The sequence below is a fragment of the Electrona antarctica genome (assembly GCF_951216825.1).
Source record: "Electrona antarctica genome assembly, chromosome: 5".
Lineage (NCBI taxonomy): Eukaryota > Metazoa > Chordata > Actinopteri > Myctophiformes > Myctophidae > Electrona > Electrona antarctica.
The window spans coordinates 46,131,600-46,158,289 of record NC_136810.1 but is presented as its reverse complement, the minus strand read 5'-3'; the positions used below and the strand labels follow the sequence as shown (position 1 = coordinate 46,158,289).

At 42.6% G+C, this 26,690-nt stretch overlaps 1 protein-coding gene across 1 annotated transcript in view; it reads left to right on the top strand.

Moving 5' to 3' along the window:
- gramd2ab (GRAM domain containing 2Ab) overlaps window positions 1-26,690 on the top strand; it is a 56,438-nt gene that overhangs the window by 16,945 nt on the left and 12,803 nt on the right. The window contains exons 2-7 of the mRNA XM_079500791.1: window positions 5,394-5,519; window positions 19,905-19,962; window positions 24,104-24,176; window positions 24,361-24,464; window positions 25,292-25,390; window positions 26,298-26,369. Of these exons, the coding sequence (XP_079356917.1) occupies window positions 5,404-5,519; window positions 19,905-19,962; window positions 24,104-24,176; window positions 24,361-24,464; window positions 25,292-25,390; window positions 26,298-26,369 (522 nt within the window). The 5' untranslated portion in view covers window positions 5,394-5,403. The remainder of the gene's footprint in view (window positions 1-5,393; window positions 5,520-19,904; window positions 19,963-24,103; window positions 24,177-24,360; window positions 24,465-25,291; window positions 25,391-26,297; window positions 26,370-26,690) is intronic.

Here is a 26,690-nt window from a genome sequence, read left to right as displayed (position 1 = left end):
GCGAGGTTTCGCGGCCCCAAACATTTTATGGGTTGAGATCTACACGCTACTATTTATTGGCTATTTGGCTGGTTCAGGCTGTATGACAGGTTTTCGTGCGATATTGCCGTCGGACTGCTCGCTCCTTTCCTTGCTATCTCTCTCTCCATCACTCTAAACCTCTCTCTTTCTTTTTCTTTCTTAAAGGTATATTCAGTGATTTGACTTAATTCAAATATCACTTATTTTTTCTTTTTTTCTGGATAATCCTCCCTACTATAGAGTGTGCTGACCATATAAGGCGTTCCTCCCTGTCCCCAGTGAGCCCCTGGGGTCAAAAAACCCTAGTTTCAGTTTTGGTGGCGGGTGGCAAAGCCTTCATCCAATCAGGATGAGAGGGGCCTTGCTTCCTCCAATCATGATCGAGTGGGGGCGGGCCTTGGTGCACATGCTGTTGGCCTGTTGCACTTCCCCCCACTGTGGAGCGTGCATGTGCACATTTTGTTACCGGGGCGGACTGGGTGGTTTTCCAAATCACCCAAATCACTGAATGCTCCTTTAATGTATATCTCTCTTCCGTTTTCCATCACTCTCAATCTATCTCTTTCTGTCTCTCCCTCTCATGCTCTCATCCTCCTTCTCTACCCAGTACAGTACTTAAGTAAATGTACTTGGTTACTTTCCACCACTGCAACTAGCAAATCTTTTTTTTAAATCCCCCATTGTAGTACTGACTCTGATGTCACTTTCTGCACACTTTGCGATCGCTGCTGTCGAGTTTGAATGTGAGAAAGGCAGGTTGACAGTTGACAGTTATTTTTTTTATCATCATTTATTTTGAGGATTTTCTCTTTTTTTTTTACATAGACACAAAGACAACACAGACAGTTACTTAAAAAAAGTAATATACAATAATATATATAAGAACAACAATGAAGAACAAAGAAAATGAAAGAAAAAGGAAAAAAATATATAATAATAATTCCCAAGTGGTACAGGGTTGTGGAATGCATGTGTGAATAGTGATGGTGGGTTTCGTCCTACATAGAATCAACTGCGCTCTTCGATATAGTCCAAAAAGGGGGTCCATACCTCTACGAATACATCTGGCTTATTTTGTGTTTCGTATTTAAGTCTCTCAAGTGGTAGTAGTGACATTATTTGGGCCGTCCACATATGTTCTGAAGGTATCTCACCTGTCTTCCATAAAATTAAGATACATTTCTTTGCTAAGAATCTAAATAGATCAAATAGTTTTCTATGGGCAGAGCTCATATTTACATTTGGGTCAGCCCCCAAGAGATATAACAGAGGAGATTTCTTCAATTTTATCTTGAGGATTTTTTCCATTTGATCGTGAATTATTTGCCAAATAAACAGTTGCCAAAACAGTTGACAGTTCTACCTTCCCTTACAAAGCAAGTCTTTCTCTGTTCCATCTCACTTGGGCCTACCCTAAGCTCTCCTTCCTTATATCGGGGAACAACGGAACAACATAAACAAATATAAACAAATGTGAGTCAAACACTGCGCCAGGGGCTGTTTGGACTGAGTACACATGCAGTGGTGATGTCGGGAAGCCCATGTGATTATTCTATCGATTACTCTTTAGATTAATTGAATAATCACTTTATTGTTATTGTAAACAAGGATCTCTCAGAAGAGCCTGGCACAATGGGGTTGAGAACGTCTTCGCTTGGTGCTACAAGCTGTCGATGCTACGTGTCTAGAGTTACTCTCTTCTCCTCTTACTACGCTCTGTGCAAGTCTCTACGCTCTGATTCTCAATCTCCTAGGGTAGACCTTTGTGACATCACTGCTGTGGCGTCACGCTGCTATCCGTATCTGTGGTAAAAGTTATGCATCACCGAATCAAAGTTACTTAATCATGATGATTTTATACTTAGTTGCACAACGGTGTCATGCAACAATATTGAAAATAGAAGATGTACTACCTCGTAGATCTGCTTGTAGATTTTTTTTGTAGTTTTTTTTTAAATAGATTTTCACCTACTGTATTAAGGATTTGCCAAAAGTAGGGATTGGTGGCCAGGTTTCAACTATAGCAATTGTTTGTTTTAGTGATGGGAGATTAATCGGCAAACACATCGGTATCGGCCGATTCTGGTAGTTTTTTGATTAATCGGCAAATAAACAAGCCCAAAGTAACAGCTTGAACAGATCTACAAGCTCACAATATTAAATATAAGGTATGAAAGTTAAATCTGACTTGCCTAAGCCTGCAGTACAGATACCCTGTTACATGTACAGCACCGTTTCAAAAGTTTTGAATATTGTGTAAAAGTTAATTTTCTTCCCAAATATAATTCAAAAAGTGAAACTTTCATATATTCTCAATTCATTGGGCATAAAGTGAAGTATTTAAAACTTTTTTTGTTCTAATCTTGATGATTAGCATACAGCTCATGAAAATCAAAAAAATCCTGTTTAAAAAAGAATAGAATATTTTACGAGACCACTAAAAAAAGATTTCTTTCAAACGAGAAATGTCGACCATCTGTCAAGTATATTAATGTATGCAGTCAATACAAATTATTTCATCAATGGGGCGTGGCATGGAGGTGATCAGCCTTTTTTCACTGTTGAGGTATTATGGAAGCCCAGGTTTGCTTTGATAACAGCCGTAAATTAATTTGTATTGTTGACTCTAGTGTCTCACACCTTCCTCTTGACAATACAACCTAGAGTAGACATGTCACTGTGTCCGGTGTTACCGGTGGGCGGGCACGCCACCGAGTACATTACTTGTGCACCGATAGTACAGTTTTATTATTATTTTACTAGACTATTTATTTTCTCGTGTACCCTATGAAACCACTTCAGTTCATTTTCATGTGGCACCCATGTGCTTATAAGCAGGTTATCAATACTTTAGTCAGATAACAGGTGGTACAATTATAATTATTATTATTATGAAGAGAAGTGAGTGCTGCTCTTCGAGCGGAGCTGAGCACACACTAGCCTAAGATTTAGACTCTCGTAGACATATTTATTGATTCTGACGTCATCACTCTCTATTAGAGTCTGAGCGACCTTGCCCCATGGGTTGCTGTCTGAAAAGCTGTGCCTCAGAGTAACTCTTAACTTGTACAAATGCAAAATCTAAGGTGCTTTCCCTGCTGCCCCACTTGTCCGGTAAGGGTACGCTATGCAATTACAACCCGTACGCCCGTAGTTTTCAATAAAAAAGTATTTTAATCCACTCTGTCTCGGAATCTGGCATCCATCTTGGATTTCCCTCCATTGTAAATGCGCAACAGAACCCTGACCGCTATGGGTGCTGTCCATCCAAACAAACGCATTAAAGTTTATTTTTATATAATGGGGACTCTCAATTGGAGGACAATTTCTGCTCTCTCAATGAGTCCTTTCATTAAACTCCTCGTAAAAACTGGCTGTTTTATATGGAGATTAAGATATCCACAAACATCAAAGAGTCGGCCAAACCATGCAAGATGTGTGACTCACATTACCAGACTGATTCAGCAGCTCTCGTTACTTAAGATCTGCATCCAGATGGCTATGAAGCACTGTGGCTTCACTGGTGTCATGTCAGTGGTGTGAGGAATGCTGAGAATATACGTGACATTTTCATACATACAGTTGGAGGCCATCGATATTGTCCTTTTCTTTTTGCTGAGGTTTGCGTGATCTGCGCAAAAGGACAGTTAACCCATTTTGGGCGGGAACCCCTTTTGGTGTTTTAAACATTATGTTATAATTTAGCTATTGAAAAATAGCAGATCTACAAGCTCATAGCGCGCCACCGAGTGGCGCGCTACGAGCTTGTAGGTCTGCTATTTTTGAAAAATCGTGAAAATATTTATTTCAGCAAACTGGAGGATTTAGAAGGATTTTTTTAAAATTTTGAGGTCAGGCCTAAATGGGTCAAATGATAAGGGACAATATCGGTGGCACCCAACTGTAGGGTCACTGGCACTGCATGGTGGGACTGAGCCATTAGACTCCAGAGACACCTGAAGGTGCTGCTGTGACACAAATAGCTTTAGTAATGTTCCAAAGCCACAGGTCACCAGTTGTTGTATTAGTGTCAGTGTGCATATATGCCCCGACCAAGACTTATTTTATGTTAGAGATTAGGACATCTTACTTACTTACTTACTTACGCCTATTACCCCTTCTGGGGTTTAGGCCGTCGACAAGAGTTCTCCAAGCATCTCGATCCTGAGCCAACACTTCCAGCTGTCCCCAAGTGTGGCCCATAGTTTTTGCATCTGCGTCCAAGTCTCTGCGCCAGGTGTTCCGTGGCCGACCTCTCTTTCTTTTCCCTTGGGGGTTCCACTTGAGGGACTGCCTTGTGGTGTTTGAGGCTGGTTTACGGGAGAGTATGGCCTATGGCCAATTAGATTAGGACATCTAATCTAATTTAATGGACAGTAAAACATTCACGAGTAAAATACCACACCTCAACTGAGAGTTTAAACGATTTATTGACATGAGACTGGAATGGAGAATGTGTAAGAAGCTGGGCAGAGAAACCTGGGGAAGGTCGAGACTCCAGGATGGGGTGGAACGAATGGCTGATATCGTCGTGCTTTTCTGCTTCTCTGTGTGTTCCTAGAAAGAGGAATGTAAGACTAATCAATTTAGTTCATTAGAAAAAATATCTGAATTGTTTTGCATTCATTTGTTGATGATATATGTATATGCTTTTAAAAATATAAAAACACGTCTCAATTATTTGATCAATTCACCCTTTGTCAAGTCCGTGGTTGTGCCCCTCTTTGCATCCATTTCTGTTGGACAAGAATCCTTTCTCTCCATCCACTACCATTGAAATAACAGGTTTTTCAGTTGCTTCATATTGATATTCTGTGCATTCAATTCTTATTTTTAACTTGGTGTCAGTAAAAAGGAACATCACAGGTGCAGCATGGTGACTGGTCATGTTTGTTTTTAGTTTGTTTTCTCTCCAATAATGATGTTTTAGCAAATTCAACATAAACAAGGCGGAACGAGACAGTAAGAGCCTGCTGGTTGGTTAGTCAGTCAGGGACCAATCAGAATGGTGAATTGAAAAGATATTCGATAGAATAATCACAAATAATAATAATAATAATCGGTAGCAGGGCTGTCACGATTACGCAATTAAGTTGATGAATAATTTCCGCACAAATCATTGTGTTTTTGGTTATGAATGGAAATTAAATTTCTGTTTGCCTTTTAGGCTTCGTAATAAAAGGGCAGATATGACAAATAACTGAAATATACTAAGAAATTACTTTCATTTTTAAAAATTGTATACTTTCAAAAAGTAGCAGAAAGATCACAAAGATCAAGATCTACAAGATCTATACAACGTGTCACAGAGTCATGCGTTGTTGAGGGTGGTGTTTACTCGGTGCTTCATTTAATTTGTGCCTCAACCTTAGGCTCACGACGATGATGATGATGACGGAGCATCCGGAGCAGGGTGATGACATCAGTGTGGCCCCGCCCCCCCTGGAACTGGTGGAGGCGACCAGGGAGGATGACGGACACTTCCCTCCGTACTTCAGGTGAGGAATGGCTCTCCCTCGTTATACCAGTGCTGGAAAAAGTACTCGCAAAACTTTACTTTTTTTACCCATTTAGACCTGAGTTAAAAACATTCACTTTGAAAGAATATATAGTCAAAGATTTGCGCCACATTTTTACGATTTAAAAAAAATAGCAGACCTACAAGCTCGTAGCGCGCCACTCGGTGGCGCGCTATGAGCTTGTAGATCTGCTATTTTTCAACAGCTAAATTATAACATAATGTTTAAAACACCAAAAGCAAGGGGTTCCCGCCTAGGGACCTTCGTGTCTTCTATTCCCACAAATACCCAGTTTTGAACAATCAGGCCTTCTCTTCATATCTGGGTGTTTATGTAAATTGGTCTCACAATGGGCCAACTGATTTGCTGCTTCCCGTGATGTCACACAGGAATCTACTTTGTATAATCCCTCCCCAGTGGTGGAAAAATAACTTGCTATGTACAGGGCTTAAATTAAAGTTATCCATCCTGGGGACGGATTTCCGTCTTGAGGATGGGCCATTCATATGGGCCATTTATGAGATCAGTGCGGATCTGCAAAAAGATTAGATAAGAGGGGTGGGGGGTGTATGTAGCCATGGCCATGGTGTGAATGACATAAACGCAGCATATACTTGAGCTACTAGTCAAGAGATCTATCCAAAGTTCAAACTACCAAGCATCCATCATCACCTCAATCAGCTGCTCAGAATGCACCACCAATGTAACCCGACACGGCGACAACGAAGTGTTGGCGTGCGAAGTGAAAACAGCACATTATAGGTAAATGTTATTTTGCATTCCACAGAGCAGAAGACTCTGGCCACATTTAGGTGTTTAGACAGATATCTGGTGTTGTGTTTATAGACGGTTGTGTACCCTCACATTTGCACTTTCCCGGTCTGCCCGAGTCGGGCAACCTGAGAGAAGACTCCACCTGCCTGAAAGTTTTATTTACCTGCCAGGGGCAGGTGGGCAACCCTTAGTGTCAATGCCTGTTGAAGAATTGTTATTTTGATCAACGTTTGCCTGTCATCTCTCTTATGGTACCACATCAATACATACTCAAATGCCAAATAAATAATGGACCTTGATGTGAGAAGAGTTGAAAAGCACTGCAGTATATAGGCCAAGGGTGGGCAACTTTGACGACGGAGAGGGCCACTATATTTCCACACTCACTCCCTAGGGCCATATATTACTGTCGTCGCAAAAATAGCCGATCTACAAGCTCAAAACGCGTCGCGCTGCGACGCGTTTTGAGCTTGTAGATCGGCTATTTTTGCTATATTCGAATTGAAACCTTTTTTTTTTGCTATTTTTTAATTGAAATCCTGAACATTAACATTTTTATGTCATTTCAAATGCCTTTAATTATACTTGTGTTGAGCAATGAGCTACTAATTTAGACTGAAGTAATTAAAGCGGGTCATGTTTGCATGTTGTGGAATTGTAAACAGCTGAAACCAATATTATATCAGTATTCTGACATTAACCTGAGGGCCACATTAAGTGAAGGTGGGGGCCGCATGTGGCCCCCGGGCCGCCAGTTGCCCACCCCTGATATAGGCCTAGGTGTTTGTCTGCTGTCTTGCTGTCTGTCTGGGGCAGGTGTGGACAGGCCTGCTCTCTGCTCATCAGAGCACACAAACACTGGATTACAATTCACAGGGAGGGGCTGATAACTCAACTGTGAAATGGCACAGCTGTATTTCCCCCCTACCTGTTCTTAACAGGAGAGAAGGCAGTTCCCACGTTTTTAACCCTACAACACCAACGTTGGGTGAATTTCACCCAAACTATTGTAATTATTGGGATTTTCATAATGTTGCTGTGCTGATGTCTGAGGTGGGTGGGTCCTCGGGTACCTTCAGGATGCTCAGTGACATCATAGAAGGTAGGTGTGTTTCCCTGCCCACATCCCTGTTTTTGAGTGCTGCAACCACTCCTATAGACAGCTATGTGTGTCCCTGGGTCTGTCCCTGGCTGGCTGGCTGTGTCCGAGCACGAAAGCTGGCTGGCTGTGTCCGAGCACGAAAATAGCCTTTGGTTGGTTTTCACAACCAAGTGTCACTGTTGCGCAGCCACACACACACACAAAAATACATAGTATATTTAGCCCCATGTTCGAATGCCCCCGCAATTACTTTCTCTAATATCAATTAGCACATAAAGTGCACAAAGACCCGCACACCGTCTTGCACTCTATTGGCAACATTTCGGTCAAAGACCTTCTTCAGGCATAGAGATGCATTGCATTGAGATGAAATACATTGAGCCCTGCCTACGCACCCGCCTCACAGCATACAGGTGTGCATACGACTTTGTTGCCTCTAATATCAACCTAAAACATGAACCTTGGTTGAAACAAACTGTTGTCCTTTGGGTTCTAGATGGAAGGCCAAGCAGTAGCCTGACCAGTTTGTTTTGGGATGTCTGAAGCCTTGTTTTAAAGGCCTTTGTGGTGCTTTGGTACCATGAGGTGCATGCATAGTCAAAGTGACAGTGGATGAGTCCTCAATGTATTCCAACTGACCACTCCAGTGAGGAGATCGAGATCCAGTACAAAGATATTGTTCTTTGGTTGACGTTTTTGATTACCTTATTTGCCCCTTTTTCACTGGAAAAGATTTGCCTCTAAAATATAACCCAGGCAGGTAATTTCCTCTTTTCTTGCGATAACATTCTCAACCCACTTTTATGGTGAAGCCATCGGCCTGGCAGAGGTTTATTGTCTAATCCATTTTGGGCGGGAACCCTTTTTGGTGTTAGCATTATGTTATGCTTTAGCTATTGAAAAATATCAGATCTACAAGCTCATAGCGCGCCACCGAGTGGCACGCTACGAGCTTGTAGGTCTGCTATTTTTGAAAAATCGAAGAACCACTGACATAGAAACATAGCTTTTTTAGAAAACTAGGATCTAGAAGACATTTTTAGAATCTGATCTGATCAGTTTTAGCCAGTATTTTATTTTATAATTATGTTGAACATTTTCATTTGTGATGAAGAAGGCTGCAGATTCTATCAGTGTTTTCTGGGGAAGCTTTAAAAATGGTCAAGTTGGAACAGTTTTAAATTAAATACTACTCAAGCTGTTTATGTAAGGATAAAGGCCAACATTTCAATAACGGTGCATCCCTAGTTTTGGAATAAATTCTGTATTTATACTGTATTTATGCCCTTTTCAGAATGGGCAAAATTATTATTCGTTTTTTTTATTATGCAGTCCGAGATCATATCGACATTGGTTTATACCAGCTATCGGCCATAACAGAAATTCATTATATCGGATATCGATATCGGCCAGAAATGTCATATCGCCCGTTCTGTTTTGCTGGAGGCAGTGTAGCTCAGGAGGTAGAGCTGCCTTCTTAACGAGTATATACACCAGACCTTTCGTGCGCTAAATTCCTAAACAGTGATGTTGCTGCCAGGTTTTCAAAGTAATGAGTCCCGGGACTCACAGCCTGGAGTCTTTTAGATGAGTCTCAGGACAATGTTATGAGTCTCAGGGAAATTTGAGTGCAAGTCCTAATAAAAAAATGACATTATTGACAAAGTACAGTACACAACACGTGTTTGATCTTATATATTATAATAAAAATCACACTCGTGGAGGGCAGTATTTATATCAGCCAGATGACGTATTACGTTATCATTTACTTGGCTGGCGACCACACACACACACACACACACACACACACACACACACACACACACACACACACACACACACACACACACACGTCACAGACATCCCCCTTTCTGCTCCATGTCCTGCTGTCTCACTGGACACACACTTCCTCGTTCCTTGTTAACGCGTGCGTGCGTGCGTGCGTGCGTGCGTGCGTGCGTGCGTGCGTGCGTGCGTGCGTGCGTGCGTGCGTGTGTGCGTGCGTGCGTGCGTGCGTGCGTGCGTGCGTGCGTGTGTGTGTGTGTGTGTGTGTGTTGTGATGAGTATTGTGCTGTTTGGCCGTAGATGAAAGCAGAGTGGGTCATGAGAGACCTCAGAGGGGACGGTTGGAATTCACACACACACACACACACACACACACACACACACACACACACACACACACACACACACACACACACACACACACACAGAGACACACACAGACACACACACTGCGAGTACAAAGCCAATGGCGGTCACATTATTATTGCGTCATCTATATCTGCGATTATAGCGTGCATCTCCATTCTCCACACAGTACGTAGACTGTCATTGGACTGAACTACACAAGGCGAGTGGAAGCGCAGATCGGTGAACGAATCACCGGAACTAATCTTTTTGGTGAACACGAGCGAAAAGAGTCACTGAAACGATGGATGGAATTCCCACCACTATATATAGTAACAAGGAGCAGAGATGCTGCTAGAACAACAAGTGTAGGATAGAGGATGGTGCACTTCAACACATGCACACACACACACGCACACACGAGAGCCTGCCCTTTGCACCAGGCCGTAAATGGACTTTCCTCCTACAGTCTGACCTGACTGCCAATGCTCAGCAGACACCATAGCCCCCTCACCAACTCTCCATCACTCACACTCACACACACACACACACACACACACTGCCCTGTTATTCCTCTCACGTACAGAACAAGCTACAGGAGGAGGAAGATTGGAGGGGCTGGATCCCACACAATGCTGTGTGCGTGCGTCCGCACGTGCGCGCGCCTGTGTGCGTGCGTGCGTGCACGTGCACGTACAAGCGTGTACTGAAGTGCAACACGTGCAGCTCAGCTCACGTTTGCAGAGACCTCGTTATGTAATGAGAGTGAGTGAGTTGGGGAGGGGTCTGTCACCGCAGGGGGTGATAGAGAGAGAGAGAATCAGTTCATTAGTCTCAGCTGGTCCTGCTACTCTGTGTCAAAGCATCATCGAAGATGTGCAGTGCAACGTATGAGCCTAAATGCAACATTTTATTTGTATTAAAAAAAATAGAAGCTGAAAGCTTAAAAACAAAAAAGGTTACTTTGTATTTCTCATAATTTGTGATCAATGTACCATAATGTGGTTGTTTAAGGAAATGAAGAGGGATCAAGAAGAGGGCATGAATTTGTGCTGGGAGAATATGAGAGCAAGATAGCCTGTTGTTGTTTTCTATTTAACCCTGACGTCGAAATAATTAAAAAGTCTTCTGAAAGAATATATATATTATATATTCAAAGATTTGTGCCGGATTTTCACGATTTTTCAAAAATAGCAGACCTACAAGCTCGTAGCGCGCCACTCGGTGGCGCGCTATGAGCTTGTAGATCTGCTATTTTTAAATAGCTAAAGTATAACATAATGCTTAGTTAAAACACCAAAAGGGGTTCCCGTCCAGAATGGATTAGTTGGTTATACCATGATGTGATGTTCATGTTACAACAAGTCCAATGAAAAGAGTATTAAAAAAACATAATTGAAGATGTAAGACAAGAAATAGAAATTCAAATCTACAATTGAAACTTAGAAAAGGACAGCATGTGGTGCTGTGAGTAAACAACGGCATAGGGAGCAGATGGCATGAACAGCAGGTGTCAATACAATGCAATCAGTGCTAACCTCTTAAGCCATTAAGACCTGAGACCAGATTCTACAAAATGTCTTCTAAATCCTAACAGTTTTCTGAAAAACCCATGTTTCTATATCAGTGGTGCTCAAACCTTTTCATGTCAAGGGCCTCAACAAGGGCCCCCCCCCCCCCCCCCCCCTAAAAATAACTTTACCTACATTTTTAAATAATGTTTAAAGGTAGTGTACGTGATTTTCTTTGGTTACTTAAAATAGGTGTTAAAAAGCTCTACATCAGTGGGATAGCTATTTTATCCAATCAGGATAGAGAACGCAGGGGCGCCCGCTGGCCAAGTGGTCCAGGCGCATGCCACATATAGGCTCTGGCCTGACAGCTCGTCGCATGTTCGAGTCCCATTCATGACGACCTTTGCTGCGTGTCTCTCCCCTTCTCTCTCTCCCTCTTTCCTGTCAATCTTCACTTGATGGTTGATACTATCAATAAAGGCAGAAAAGCCAAAAACAAATCTTTAAAAAAAAGGATAGAGAACGCAGTCAAGATACAGGTTAAACATGTGGAATTGTAAGTGATGACACAAAGAAATTTGTAGACAAAATTGACAAAAATTAAGCTCATAAATAGCTACCCTCGCCTGATTGGCTGACATTTTGTCACCTATACCTGAAAATTTATTTTCTGTTTATTGAAGATCTGGAGATACAGGGAGACCCCTGTTACTGAACAAACATGAAGATCTGGAGATACAGGGAGACCCCTGTTACTGAACAAACATGAAGATCTGGAGATACAGGGAGACCCCTGTCACTGAACAAACACTTATAGCAATGATTACTAGCGTATGAGTAGCACGGCTTGATGTTGTGCGGTAATTACTGGGAGCTGATGGTAGGTGTTGCGCTCCACCTCAGCAATCCATCTCCCAGAGGTCTACTCTAGCGCATGAAACGGGGATAGACTCCTACACCCTGGCTGATACAGACAATAAGCCTCTCTGACTTACTTACTTACTGATATAACCTTTTTACAAAAAACGTTACAGTACCCTATAACTTTAAAGTGGTTAAAAGCTAAGGTGACACAGATGTGTTCCAGGTCTTAATGGGTTTTTAAGCCCTTTGCATTTACAGTCATCTGAAGGCTGGAGTTGCCAGATTGCGTTCCGAAATATGCACTGAGAGCACTGGTGGTCTCAGTACATGTGTGCTTGTGTGCACACATGCACTGTTCCGTGTCGTGTGTGCTAGCCATGACCCATTTGTGGGTCACGGACCCATTTTTATGGATCACGACTCAAGTAAAAATCCATTTTCTTTCCCTACAAATAAACAAATGTAAGAAATTACGTGAATTAAAAAAAATAAATAATTAAGAAGTAATGAAAATAGCCAATCTACAAGTTCGCAGCACACATTTTCACTATACTTCTTAATTCGTATTACTATTTATGGAATGGCTTAGATTTGTTTGTTTTAAAATGTATACAATAATTTTCCATTTAACAAAAAACTAAACAAAAAATAAATATAGGAAAAGTTCTCGAGTCGTCGTGACCCATAACAAAATTGGTCCGTGACTCCCAATTGGGTCCCGACCCACTGTTTGGGAAACAGTGTTCTATATCCTATATAGGCAACTGGCGGCCCGGGGACCACATGGCACACCTTCACTTCACCTGCAGGTTAATATCACAATATTTATATATAACTTTTTTTCAGCTGTTACAATTCCAAACATGCAAACATGACCCGCTTTAACTACTTCAGTCTATTAGTAGCTTAATGACTATTTAAATGTTAATGGCCATTAAGGACATTTCTTACACCTCTTCTTAACCCATTCAGGCCTGACGTCGAAATAAAAAAAACGTTCGCTCTGAAAGAATATATATTCAAAGATTTGTGCCGCATTTTTACGATTTTCCAAAAATAGCAGACCTACAAGTTCATAGCGCGCCACTCGGTGGCGCGCTATGAGCTTGTAGATCTGCTATTTTTCAATAGCTAAAGTATAACATAATGCTTAGTTAAAACACCAAAAGGGGTTCCCGCCCAAAATGGGTTTAAAGCTATAATATGACACACATGCGTCCTCAGGTCTAAATGGGTTAAGAAGACATTTCTACACATGTGCAGTTGCCCTCTAGGCCGCACATGAAGCCTGTGAACATAGACAGTTGCCCTCTAGGCCGCACATGAAGCCTGTGAACATAGACAGTTGCCCTCTAGGCCGCACATGAAGCCTGTGAACATAGACAGTTGCCCTCTAGGCCGCACATGAAGCCTGTGAACATAGACAGTTGCCCTCTAGGCCGCACATGAAGCCTGTGAACATAGACAGTTGCCCTCTAGGCCGCACATGAAGCCTGTGAACATAGACAGTTGCCCTCTAGGCCGCACATGAAGCCTGTGAACATAGACAGTTGCCCTCTAGGCCGCACATGAAGCCTGTGAACATAGACAGTTGCCCTCTAGGCCGCACATGAAGCCTGTGAACATAGACAGTTGCCCTCTAGGCCGCACATGAAGCCTGTGAACATAGACATTCTGTGCATAGATGTGCCACGCAATGGTAGGTCTCAGGCCTGGTATAGGCCTCAGGCCTACCATTCTGAATTTAATTTAATAATATGTGGACTGCTGGACAGCTGACAGTAGGCTCTCTTTACTCTTATATATATATATATATATATATATATAATATTAATATATACACACACACACACACACACACAGTCACTGGTTACTTTGAATCCGTGGTGGGACTGGGAAATAAATAATGCGCGGAAGAACTTGGCATCCGAGAGGTGGTGTGTGTGTGGTAGAGCTCTTCACGGGTCCAAAAAAATGGTTCCGAAATCCAAAATGAATCTGTGACATGTTACCGATTCCGACCCGTTCCGAGATTTCTTTCAAATTGCTGCGCCGAGTCCGACCGAAATCCGATTATTTCTGACATTCCGAGAGACCCGACCCAGCTGAGCCAGGCAGTCATAAATGTGGACTATATAGAAATAATATAACGTATTGACCAATTGCCATTTTATGATTAAAGCACGAGAGAGAGACAGAGAGAGAGACACAGACAGACAGAGAGAGACAGAGAGAGAGACACAGACAGACAGAGAGAGACTGCGCGCTGCAGTAGAGGGTGAGAGAGAGGGAAAAAAAGTGTCTCGTCTCTTCTCGTCTCCTCAGCGTGCGTGCATTTAAAATTAACCAAATGGATCATTTGTTTTTTTACACACAATCAGAGTTTTAGCAGAAGCAGATACATCATGCATGTACCGGTCTTGGCTGAATGGAATATTACTTTGCTCTCTTCTTTATCCACGTGTGGGGAATGGGATACACAGGAGAGTTGTCATGGTTGCTTTAATCCTTCTTATATTAATTTGATTTGAGCTTTGCTAGTTTGCTTTCACCTCGTTGAGGTCAACACTGTTGTCGGGATCCGTGATCGTGATATAAAGTATAATTGCACGTCGGTGTTTTCATTAAAATCAGCGCAAGGCAAAACCATGCAGGACGGGGCTTGAATTGTGTGGTAAGTCTTGCGCTGCTGATCCTAAATCAGCATAATCATCACACGTAACACAGCCGTCCGTGTCGCTGCAACACTAACCTGATCCTAGGTCAGCCTAAATGATCACACTTTAAACAGAACTTTTTCCCCCGTTTTTCTCCTCCGCAGCGATGCGGAGCATGAGCGCACATGCAGCGGACAGAGAGAGAGAGTATATAGCCTCAGTCAGACTGGCACACAATCACACACTGAATGAATACAATCCTCCACAGTGTACTGTGAAGTTATAATAGCCGCATTTTCCGAAATGTGCTGTCACAGGTAATCAAATAATTCTAAAAGAAATATAAAACATATGGCAAGATGGCTGAAATTCTCTAGATGATGCTGAGATAAAAATTTAATTACGACATTTTTCTATTTAAAAAGGCTTTAGGAAAAACGGGGTTGCTTCTAAATTCATTCATGCAGGAGGCCTTATGACACGTAAGGCTGTGCTCTATCTACAGTAGGTATTCTATGTCTATGTTGTCGTGTTTAGACGGTGTTTCCCAAAAAAGGACATGGTGTCTGATTCGCTGCCATGCAGCCAATTAGGCAGCAGACAGGCTTCTGTGTGCGGCCTAGAGGGCATCTGCGCATGCGTACACTACAACTCTTACGCATGTCTTGTTTGAGAAACCCGGCCATTGTCAATGTCAATGTATTTGAAATGAAATATAAATGTTAATTTCCAGGATTCCAATAAAAAAATTATTCAGGATTTCAATTCAAATATACTTGTCGATCTGCTATTTTTGCTACAACAGTAATATGCAATGTGGAGTGAGTGTGGAAATATAGTCGCCCTCTCCATCGTCAAAGTTTCTTACCCCAGTTCTATATGAACACTATTGAGCGTGTTCAGGCCAGGGGAGGGAGGCTGGGGAAGCAGTGTTCATTTTGTTGATGAAGACGAAGACTAAAGACTAAGTCGACTAAGGTTTTTCAGAAGACTATATGGGACTATGACTAAATGATTATTCAAAAGACTAAGACTAAATCAAAATATTGTGAAAAAATTAACACTGTGGGGAAGGCAATCATTGTTGCGGCGCTAACGACTTCTACGGGCTGTGTTGGCAACTGTCAACAGGCTGTTGACTGGCCTGTAATTAAAAACTATTGGATACTGGAATAGGATCACTGATGACTGGCACGCACACACGCACGCACGCACGCACGCACGCACGCACACACACACACACACACACACACACACACACACACACACACACACACATACAAACGTACTCACACACACACACATACACACACACAGCTCCTCTGTTAACAGCTACAGCTCTGCCAGAAGAAACGTGCACACACATATACACATAATCACCGTGCACGTGCATACGCAAACACACTGTAAGCAAGCATGCATGTGTGTTTGTATTTAGCTGTATCTTCCAGAGGTATAAACAAACAGTGAATGTGGACCACACAGTGAATGGACCTACAGTCCACTGAGCAGGGCCTCTCATGACCTACTGAATAGGAACGGCTCCCAATGAGGTGCGTGCGTGCGTGCGTGCGTGCGTGCGTGCGTGCGTGCGTGCGTGCGTTCATTCGTCCCTGCGTGCGTGCGTTCATGCGTGCATGCATGCGTGTGTGCGTGCGTGCGTGTGGCTGTGTTTGTTTGAAAAACATGCTAGCAGCTCAGCAGCTCATGTGAACAAACTCACTTATTCAACTGAGCTCACTAACTCCTCTCATTACACCATTACACATTGCACAAGGCGTACTTCTGTTTTCATGAAAGATGTTGAGGCCAGTCCACACCAATGCAACTAGTCGCAAAACTTGCAACCAGCAAGACATTGCAGTGGTCAGCAAGTGAATTGAATATCACGCAGGTTCCACCTCCAGTTCATGCAGTCCGTAAGCTAGGACCCCAAATGTACCATATAGGGGGAATAATCATTACATAGTGATCTTTGGGAAAGTATACACCCCTAGTGCTATTAAAATATGTGATAATATTGCAGCGGTGGTGGCTTTCTGTGTGTTATTATCAATCCATTCATAACCCCATGCCAAAACACACATTTCAAATTGAATACCTGTACATGGAATGGAAGCATTCTACTTCAAACTGATGATTAATATTGACCTTATCTTTTTGAAAAGCGTTGGGCGTGGCTCAGACTGTTGTTCTCTATTCCTGGCAGTGAAAACATAGTCATAGTGACTATACATTATTGCAAAAGTTGTAATACCATGATTACATACATAGATTCTAAGGAAATTCAAGAAACTAGTGTGTGAGTACCGGTAATGAATTCTACAAATGCTCAAAGAACATGACATTTAATGCAAAAAGAAAACCAAAAAAAGTAGAATTATGGTTGTGTGATCAGTGTTTTATCTCTCAAATGCCGTTATTGGTTTGTCTGGGGAATTAAAATATCTGGGACATATCCTCTGACTGAGACGCTCAGGGATAATAATAATAATAATAATAATAATAATAATAATAATAATAATAATAATAATAATAATAATAAACTTTATTTATAAAGCACTTTTCAAAACAATGTTACAAAGTGCTTTCCAATAGTAGAATAAAATACAGTGCAGTAGTCCGGCAGTCGAGGTGGACGGGTGGGAAATTTGGTATATAGTATTTTTTATTGGCCTAAAATATTGTCTATATACATATATTTATGAATCCACTTGCTGACCGGCTGTTAGTATTGGGCAATTGTTTTATAGGGGTTTCTTGTGACTCTATCATTAACGTCCTATGGCAGGCAAAAATGTCAAACTTTCCTTTTGCTTTAAGTAGCATGTGACATGTCAAACTAGGGGGTTTTCATGATTCTGAATCCATTCCAAGCATTAGTTTTGCACAAAATACACTCCTTTGGCTAAAAACAGCCATAGCCACTTGCCCAAAATGTTCTGACCTCATCACATTTGTGCTGACATCTATGGCCGTTTTTAGCCCAAGGAGTGTTTTTTTGTGCAAAACTAATGCTTGGAATGGATTCAGAATCATGAAAACCCCCTAGTTTGACATGTCACATGCTACTTAAAGCAAAAGGAAAGTTTGACAATTTTGCCTGCCATAGGACGTTAATAAAAAAGAAACGCCCAATACTAACAGCCGGTCAGCAAGTGGATTCATGAATGTATAGACAATATTTTAGGCCAATAAAAAAGACTATATACCAAATGTCCCACTTTAAACAAAATAAGCCTGTCGGCTGCCGGACTACAGCAACAATTAAAACAAATGTAAACATGTAAATAATAGGTGAACACAAAATCAATAAATCAAGTGAAAGCCATTGTATAGAGGTGAGTTTTTAGCTGTGATTTAAAAGAACACAGTAAGCTTATATGTCTTACTAGGGCCTCTGGCAGGGCATTCCAAAGCTTAGGTGCCCGGGCTGAGAAAGCCCGGTCACCCATGGTGACAAGCTGGGTAACCGGAACTTCCAGGAGAGCCTTCTAAGGCTGCGCGTTGGCCTATGAGGCTCCAGCATATGTTTAATGTAGCTGGGGGCCAAGCCATGCAAGGACCTTAAAAGTGGTAATTAAAAATGTAAAATCAATCCTAAAACTAACAGGCAGCCAGGAGGACAGGAGTAATGTGGTCACACCTTCGCTGCTGAATTTTGATGATGACAGTCACATCCAACGAAACAATATATGCCAAGGCCAACATGCTTTTGCACCGTGGCATAGTCGGTAGTGCTGTCGCCTCACAGCTAGAAGGTCCTGGGTTTGATTCCCGCTGGGGGCGTGTTCTCTCCTCTGCGTCATCAGTGCCCATACCTGAGGCGGGGTTGGTGTGTGGGGTTGGTTGACCTTTCTGTGTGGAGTTTGCATGTTCTCCCGTGTCCCCTAGGGTAGGTACCCTCACAAAAAACATGCAGTAATCCTGGTCTCTACCTCCCCCTGGCCAACCGGGACGCCTGATGGAGGGGAAAGGAACTGGTCAGAATAACGTGTTCCTTTCACGCGCTACGTCCGACTGGGGAAACTCCCCTGTCAGGTGAAAAGAAGCAGCTTGGACTCCTCATGCATAGAAGGAAGCATGACATGAGGTCAGTCCGCTGACCCCCCCCCCCCCCCCCCCCCCCCCCAGGTTGGCAGAGGAAGTGTAGCGCCCAGGATTACATTAGATAATTGACGCTGGGTGGAAAAAATGGGTTGCAAAAAACATGCTTTTAATGAAATGTGCACTGTTTCAGAGCACAATGTCACCCCCATGTATACAGCCCATGGTCCTCTTACATAGTGAAAAGCATGCAACGGCATCGTGTTCCCAAGTGGCACAGTGCCAGTCAGTTGTTTACTTGTGTTGGCGTGCCCACCTGCGAGGCACTGATGTCCAGTTGTATGCAGCGCCTCCTGGATGTGACTATTAACAGCACCATGGTGGATCTAACAAACCCACATCTTTTACTTGAGTTAAAGTAGCAATGCTGCAATTTAAAAATACTCTGTTGCAAGTCAAAGTCAGGAACTCTAAAATGATTTGAGCAAAAGTGCAAAAGTATGGGCATCAAAATGTACTTTAAGAACCAAAAGTAAAAGTACTCATGATGCAGAACGTCCCATTTGAAGTTTTCAAATTATATATATATTTTCTTTTTAGAAAATAGCAGATCTACAAGCATGCAACACATTGTGAGCTTGTAGATCTCCTATCCGAGATGTAGTGGACTATAAAAAAGTATTGGAAATACTCAAGTAAAGTACAAATACCTCAATTGTACTTAAGTACAGTACTTAGTTACCTTCCGCCACTGGTAATGACCTCTTATCTCTATATAATGCTGCTGAGCTTTCTGTATGCCCACCGTGTTTCCTTCAGTTGGTGCTTTTACAAAATTGTTTTGCATAATTTTCATATTCCTGAAAGCCTTTCTATCCATCCACACACGGTGAACTTCCCGGGGTTGTGTGTCTGTGCGTGGGTGCGCGCGTGCGTGCGTGCGTGCGTGCGTGCGTGCGTGCGTGCGTGCGTGCGTGCGTGCGTGCGTGCGTGCGTGCGTGCGTGCGTGCGTGCGTGCGAGTGAGCGAGTGAAATATAGGGCGTGTCTCTTTGTACTCCAGAGAGGATATATTTTATAAGAGAATGAAATAAATAACATTGGTTTTGTGTGTGTGTGTGTGTGTGTGTGTGTGTGTGTGTGTGTGTGTGTGTGTGTGTGTGTGTGTGTGTGTGTGTGTGTGTGTGTGTGTGTGTGTGTGTGTGTGTGTGTGTGTGTGTGTGTGTGTGTGTGTGTGTGTGTGTGTGTGTGTGTGTGTGTGTGTGTGTCCATCCTCAGGCTCCAGCTAATAGATGACCTGTCTTATGAGGATGTTAAGAAGTGCTATCGAGGATCAGTGAGTACTCCTGCACATGGACACACATAGGCACGCACGCACGCACGCACGCACGCACGCACACACACACACACACACACACACACACACACACACACACACACTCACACACACACACACACACACACGATCACTCATCAGAACTCATTAAAACCTTGGCACCAGCAACACAGAAATGTGACAAAGATTATAAATATGGATTCTAAATTGAACTCATGTGTATAAAATGATTGTTCTAGTCAGAAGACACACAGACAGACAGAGCAGTCAAACATTACACCTGCAGTGTTACAAGCTCACAATGTGTCAATGTAGATCGGATTGTTGAACAATATAAAACCTTTTGCAAAATAGTAAAAACAAAATAGGGGCAAAGACGTCTAGGGCCCTAAGTTAGTATACAGTACATAACAGCAGTATACTGTAGTAGTGTATACAGTACATAACAGCAGTATACTGTAGTAGTGTATACAGTACATAACAGCAGTATACTGTAGTAGTGTATACAGTACATAACAGCAGTATACTGTAGTAGTGTATACAGTATACACACACATACAAAACAACGTACTGCAGAACGTGAGTGAGGGCAAATAAAAAACGGCAGAGTTATATCAAACCAGTGCAACCTATTAACCCATTATGACCTGTGACCAGATTCTATAAATGTCTGCTAAATCATATCAGTTTTCTGAAAAACCTATGTTTCTATATCAGTGGTGCTCAAACTTTTTCAATGATATGTATTTGGCTGTAGACCCCCATCTGAATTTTTTTTTTTTAAATATATATATAATGTTTTATTAGGTTTTTTTCAGACATACAAGGAACATGGTACACGAAAAAACAAAACAAAAAACAACATCCACATACCCACCCACCCGCTAGCCCTGAGGGGAGAATAGACTTACTAATACTAAATAATTGGGAAAGAAACTTGTAGGCAAGAGATGACCATATAAAAGAAGCTAAGGAAGAGAGGGAAATTAATCAATTGCAGTTAAAGAATTAATATTTAAAAGAAAAGGGTCCCAGGTTCTAGAGAAGTTATTCACTCTAGTTGAGAATTTAATTTGTTCTAGGTGAATAAAGGATGACAGGTCTTTTCTGAAAATGAGTTGTACCAGCAGAGACCCCCCCAGACGCAAAGTTTTCAATTTGAAATGTTTCGCTGTGAAAGAATAATGTATCAAAGATTTGCGCCACATTTCACGATTTAAAAATAATAGCAGATCTACAAGCTCGTAGTCCGGCACTCGGTGCCGCGCTATGAGCTTGTATATCTGCAATTTTTCAATAGTTAAAGTTTAAAATAATGGTTAATAATGGCTAATTACACATATTATTACTGAATATATACTGAGTGCATATTATTACTGAGTATATACTGAGTGCTTTAACTCATTTTCCTGCTAGAATTGTTTCTGTCTGTAGTCCCTTCCCTGCATGCCAAACTTAAGGCCCTTGGGGGGAATGGGGTAAATTTGTATGCGCCACTCTAGACCAGAAATCACACTGGCTGGCTGGAGCAGGCTAATTCGTGTTAGAATAGTTACTAGAGTGAGTATTTTTCTCCCAGCAGATGAATATTGTTATATATAATATGCAGGCAGCATCACAGATGAGTCATAGTTCACAGAAAAGGGTTATTTTGGACGTTGCGTGCAACCTCAGTGTGTTTTCGAGTGATGTCTCTGAGGTGTTAGCTGTGAAGATGACTCAGCTGCAGGCGAAGGCGTTAATGACACAGAAGTGTGTGTGTGTTTGTCTTTAACATGGTTCGGTTGAGGCAACACAACGTCATGTTAAAGTGCCGCATGGACCTGTGTGTGGTCATTAGCCAGCGGTGGAAAAAGTACTCACATTTCTTACTTGAGTGAAAGTGTCAATGCTGCAATGTCGAAATACTCAGTTGCAAAAGTAGTGGCATCAGTGTATAGTACAAGTACAATATTTGCCTGTACTGAAACTAAATGGTGTGTTCATAACACTAAGGTTTTTGATATTTAGTCGACTAAGACTAGATTAAGACAATTTCAGATGGCTAAATTGGACTAAAACTAAAATGGTGTGTTATTCAAAAGACTAAGACTAAAGGGCCTTGCAAACGGGGAGCGATAAAACGCGCCTATAGTTCATTTTCAATGAGACCTGCGTTTTTGCTCGGAGAAGTCGCGGTGCGACAACGCAAGCATATTTACGTGAGCACGGTCCTGAGAATTTGTTGAGCGTGTGCTCGTTACGTGCACACGCCCGCGACTCACCAGACCTGGATTCTGTTAAGCTTTTTTTTACGCTTGCGTTGTCGCGCCCCTCTTCAACACACCTGGAGGAGACCTGTGTTGATCCAGGCAACAACGCCTGCATTCCTCGCTTCACGTTTGCAAGGCCCTAAAGATGTAAAAATTAAGATCTGCTATTTTTTATCTTAGTTGTATGACAAATTATAAACGGACAAAATAGGAACAAAAAATCTTATACATATTTAACCACTGGCTTACATGGCGTGTGGAGATGAGAAGCTTGTCTTTCATGTTGAGCCTAGTTTGCCAGTAATTTAAATACATTTGCATAGTGTGTGTAATACTAATAATAATAATGACCCAGTGGGTTTGAATATGACACACACGTCCCACCCCACCCAAGGGTGCACAAAGTCATCAACACATACACGCTTTTGTGCACGTGTACACACGTGTGTGGTTTCTGTGTTACATACAGATTGTGTTTTTTCTGTGTTTCTTTGTTACTGTATGCTTGCTTGCGTGCATGTGTGTGTGTGTGTGTGTGTGAGTGTGTGTGTGTGTGCGTGTGCGTGTGCGCGCGTGCGTGCGTGCGTGCGTGCGTGCTGGTGTGTGCGTGCGTGTGTGTGCGTGCATGGATGCGTGCGTGCCTACCTTCTGTACTGTAGCAGGTTCAGAGGCGGTCAGGGTGTTGTCTGTTTAGTCTGGACAAAGAGGAAGCTGTTATTTGTTGGTGTGTCCCTGTAGACCAGCCCGCTGTCTGGACTGGGCTCCTAGTCCTAACACTGCATCAGAGCTGTGGGGAATCAATTCTTTATCAATTCTGTTGTGTGTTTGTCTCGGAGCAGACAGGAAGTAGCCTGCTGTTCTGTGTCCCAGTAGTCTCGCATAGCCAGACAACTGTTCCACAATCTTCGAATATATACTAGAGTCTGGAACTACACCTCCTGAATGCTATATACTAGAGTCTGGAACTACACCTCCTGAATGCTATATACTAGAGTCTGGAACTACACCTACTGAATGCTATATACTAGAGTCTGGAACTACACCTCCTGAATGCTATATACTAGAGTCTGGAACTACACCTCCTGAATGCTATATACTAGAGTCTGGAACTACACCTCCTGAATGCTATATACTAGAGTCTGGAACTACACCTACTGAATGCTATATACTAGAGTCTGGAACTACACCTCCTGAATGCTATATACTAGAGTCTGGAACTACACCTCCTGAATGCTATATACTAGAGTCTGGAACTACACCTCCTGAATGCTATATACTAGAGTCTGGAACTACACCTCCTGAATGCTATATACTAGAGTCTGGAACTACACCTCCCGAAACCCGAGTAAGGAAGCTGCCACGAAAATATATTTTGAAATATCTTTACATTTTATTTTTGTATTTGCTTTTCTGCTAAGCAGCAAGCTATATATAAATCTGCGCGACTGTAACGACGAAACGGAAGTTGGATAGTCTCCCCTTCCGCTTTGCCTTTGTGGCTGCAAGCCACAACTCGTCGCTGATGCACCGCGGTGTAGGCTTGCAGATCAGCTCTGTTCCATGCGTGTCTTTTAAAAGGGAAGAAAATAAATAAATAGCGTACCCAAGCATGTCCGGTTCGGACGGTACATGCTTGGTCCCGAGGTTCGAGACCCAACCCTAGTCGGGAGTCCGGGACCCATTTGTGTTTGTGTTTTAATGTAACTTCAAACTCCTCTCCTCTCCTCTCCTCTCCTCTCCTCTGCTCTGCTCTGCTCTCCTCTCCTCTCCTCTCCTCTCCTCTCCTCTCCTCTCCTCTCCTCTCCTCTCCTCTCCTCTCCTCTCCTCTCCTCTCCTCTCCTCTCCTCTGCTCTACTTTCCTCTCCTCTGCTCTGTTCTCCTCTCCTCAGACGGTCAGTAAATATAACTCTCAGTATCATAAGCTCTTCCAGACTGTTCCCAAGGAGGAGATCCTCATGAAAGGTGAGCCGATGTTAATTACTGTACAATGTACATCCTGTGTATTCCTCAATTTCTTGCTGTGTATTTATAGTTGTTGTTATTATTATTATTAATCTCAAGTGTATTTCTTTGTTCTTAGGCTGCAGTATACTGTATATATTTGTTGTTGTTCATCTCCGGTGTGTGTTTTGTTGGCGATATGCAGTGTATTCGTGTGCTCTGCTGAGAGACATCCTTCTCCAGGGCAGACTGTACATCTCCAGGAACTGGTTGTGTTTCTACGCCAACCTGTTTGGAAAAGACATCAAGGTACGCTATGACGGCCCGGACGGTTAGCACCTATCCTGCTGAGCCAGGCTGACGGCGTGCCGCGGGTTCGACTCCCTATCCCGACGGCCTTTGCCTCGTGTCTTCCCCATAGAGTATAAAGAAGGATAGACTGAACTGGCGCGAAGCTCCCCCCCTTGTTGGTGTGTGTGTGTGTGTGTCTTTGTTGGTGTGTGTGTCTTTGTTGGTGCGTGCGTGCGTGCGTAGGAGTGTGTGAGTGGGGGGGAGTCAGTCAGTCAGTCTGTCTGTCTGTCTGTCTGTCTGTCTGTCTGTCTGTCTGTCTGTCTGTCTGTCTGTCTGTCTGTCTGGCTCGTTGTCTGTCTGTCTGGGTGGCTGTCGAAGGTCAATGTTTGTCTGGTTAGGACAGTTTCATGTTTGACAATACTCTCTCTCTGTCACACGATGTGCAGCTTGGAAACAGGATACATGTGCATTGTGCAAAATATATTCAGGGTGGATCCACACTACAGAATGTAAACAGTTTACCTATAAGTACAATGCATGTCACAAATAGGACAATATACTGTACATAATCAGAATCTATGTATTGGAAATGCATATGTGCATACATTATCTACAGACATAATGTACACTGCTGAGTATTTTGTAGTCCCAGTAGTTTAGGAAAAAAAAGACCAATTACAATAAATAATATTCAATTTAGGCATTTAGTGTGTGTGTGTGTGTGTGTGTGTGTGTGTGTGTGTGTGTGTGTGTGTGTGTGTGTGTGTGTGTGTGTGTGTGTGTGTGTGTGTGTGTGTGTGTGTGTGTGTGTGTGTGTGTGTGTGTGTGTGTGTGTGTGTCACTAGGCGGTCATCCCTGTAGTGTCTGTACGTCTGGTGAAGAAACACAAGACAGCTGGTCTGGTTCCTAACGGACTGGCTATCACTACTGACTCTGGACAGAAGGTACTTACTAGTTACTATACACAGAGTACTGCATATAATATAATATAATAGTTAGGGATGGGTCCGATTAATCGATTAATCGATAATCGTTAATAGGACCCGAAATCGATTATTTAAATTATTAATCGATAACCTTTTTTTTTTTTTTTATGAAAATCTGTTGGAAAGGCAATATTGTCATCCAAACAGGACAGGGCTATAGGCCTACCAAAGTGTGCCTGGGATGTGTCTGTGTAGCTGCATGACTGAGAGGAGTGTGAGTGACTGAGTGTGAGTGGAGATTGAAAAAGCTCTACTACACCAGGGGTTCTCAACCCGTGGGTCGCGACCCCTCGGGGGGGTCGCCAAATTATTTTGGGGGTCCCCAAATTATTTTAATTATTATTATTTTTTTTCAACTGAATTGCTGGAAAATGGAAATTAAGAGTTTACATGGTACACATAGTACATCATGCATACTCCTCCCTAATGATTATATCTGGTTTCAGTATTTATTTATTAATGTATTATTATATGGTGTATTGTCTCTATTATTAAGGTTATTGTAGCAGTCAATTTATATTGGGGGTCGGGAGGGGGCGGGGCGGGGGTCCCGAGACATTGCCAAAGCATCTTCGGGGGTCCCCGGCCAAAAACGTTGAGAACCCCTGTACTACACAGTACAGTACATACTGTACTACATTCACACTGCCTAATGAACTGACTGACTATATAAGTTATATACTGTACAGAACGACCATGTGCAGCCCATCTCCTCATGCTGTGTGTGTGTGTGTGTGTGTGTGTGTGTGTGTTTGTGTGTGTGTGTGTGTGTGTGTGTGTGTGTGTGTGTGTGTGTGTGTGTGTGTGTGTGTGTGTGTGTGTGTGTGTGTGTGTGTGTGTGTGTGTGTGTGTGTGTGTGTTACAGTATGTGTTTGTGTCCCTGCTGTCCAGAGACAACGTCTATGACGTCCTCAGAAGAATCTGTACCCACCTCCAGGTAAGAGAAAGAACCCTATTGGCCGATCCCGTGGGTGCCGGGAGCTTGAGCCACACGGACTAGTGTTGTCAGGGTTTTTTATGACCCACGGGTCCCGCATGTATTCATAATTTGACTTGTCCCAGCCCGCCCCACATCACTGCATCAGTTTTCACAAGCCGTCCTGCCCCGCAACCCGCCGACATTAAATACTCAAATATGTCTTTGAATACAGCTTTTATTCGTCAACAAAGGTGCTTCTAAACTGTCTTAAATACACGTCAAATATGTCTTTGAATACAGCTTTTATTCGTCAACAAAGGTGCTTCTAAACTGTCTTAA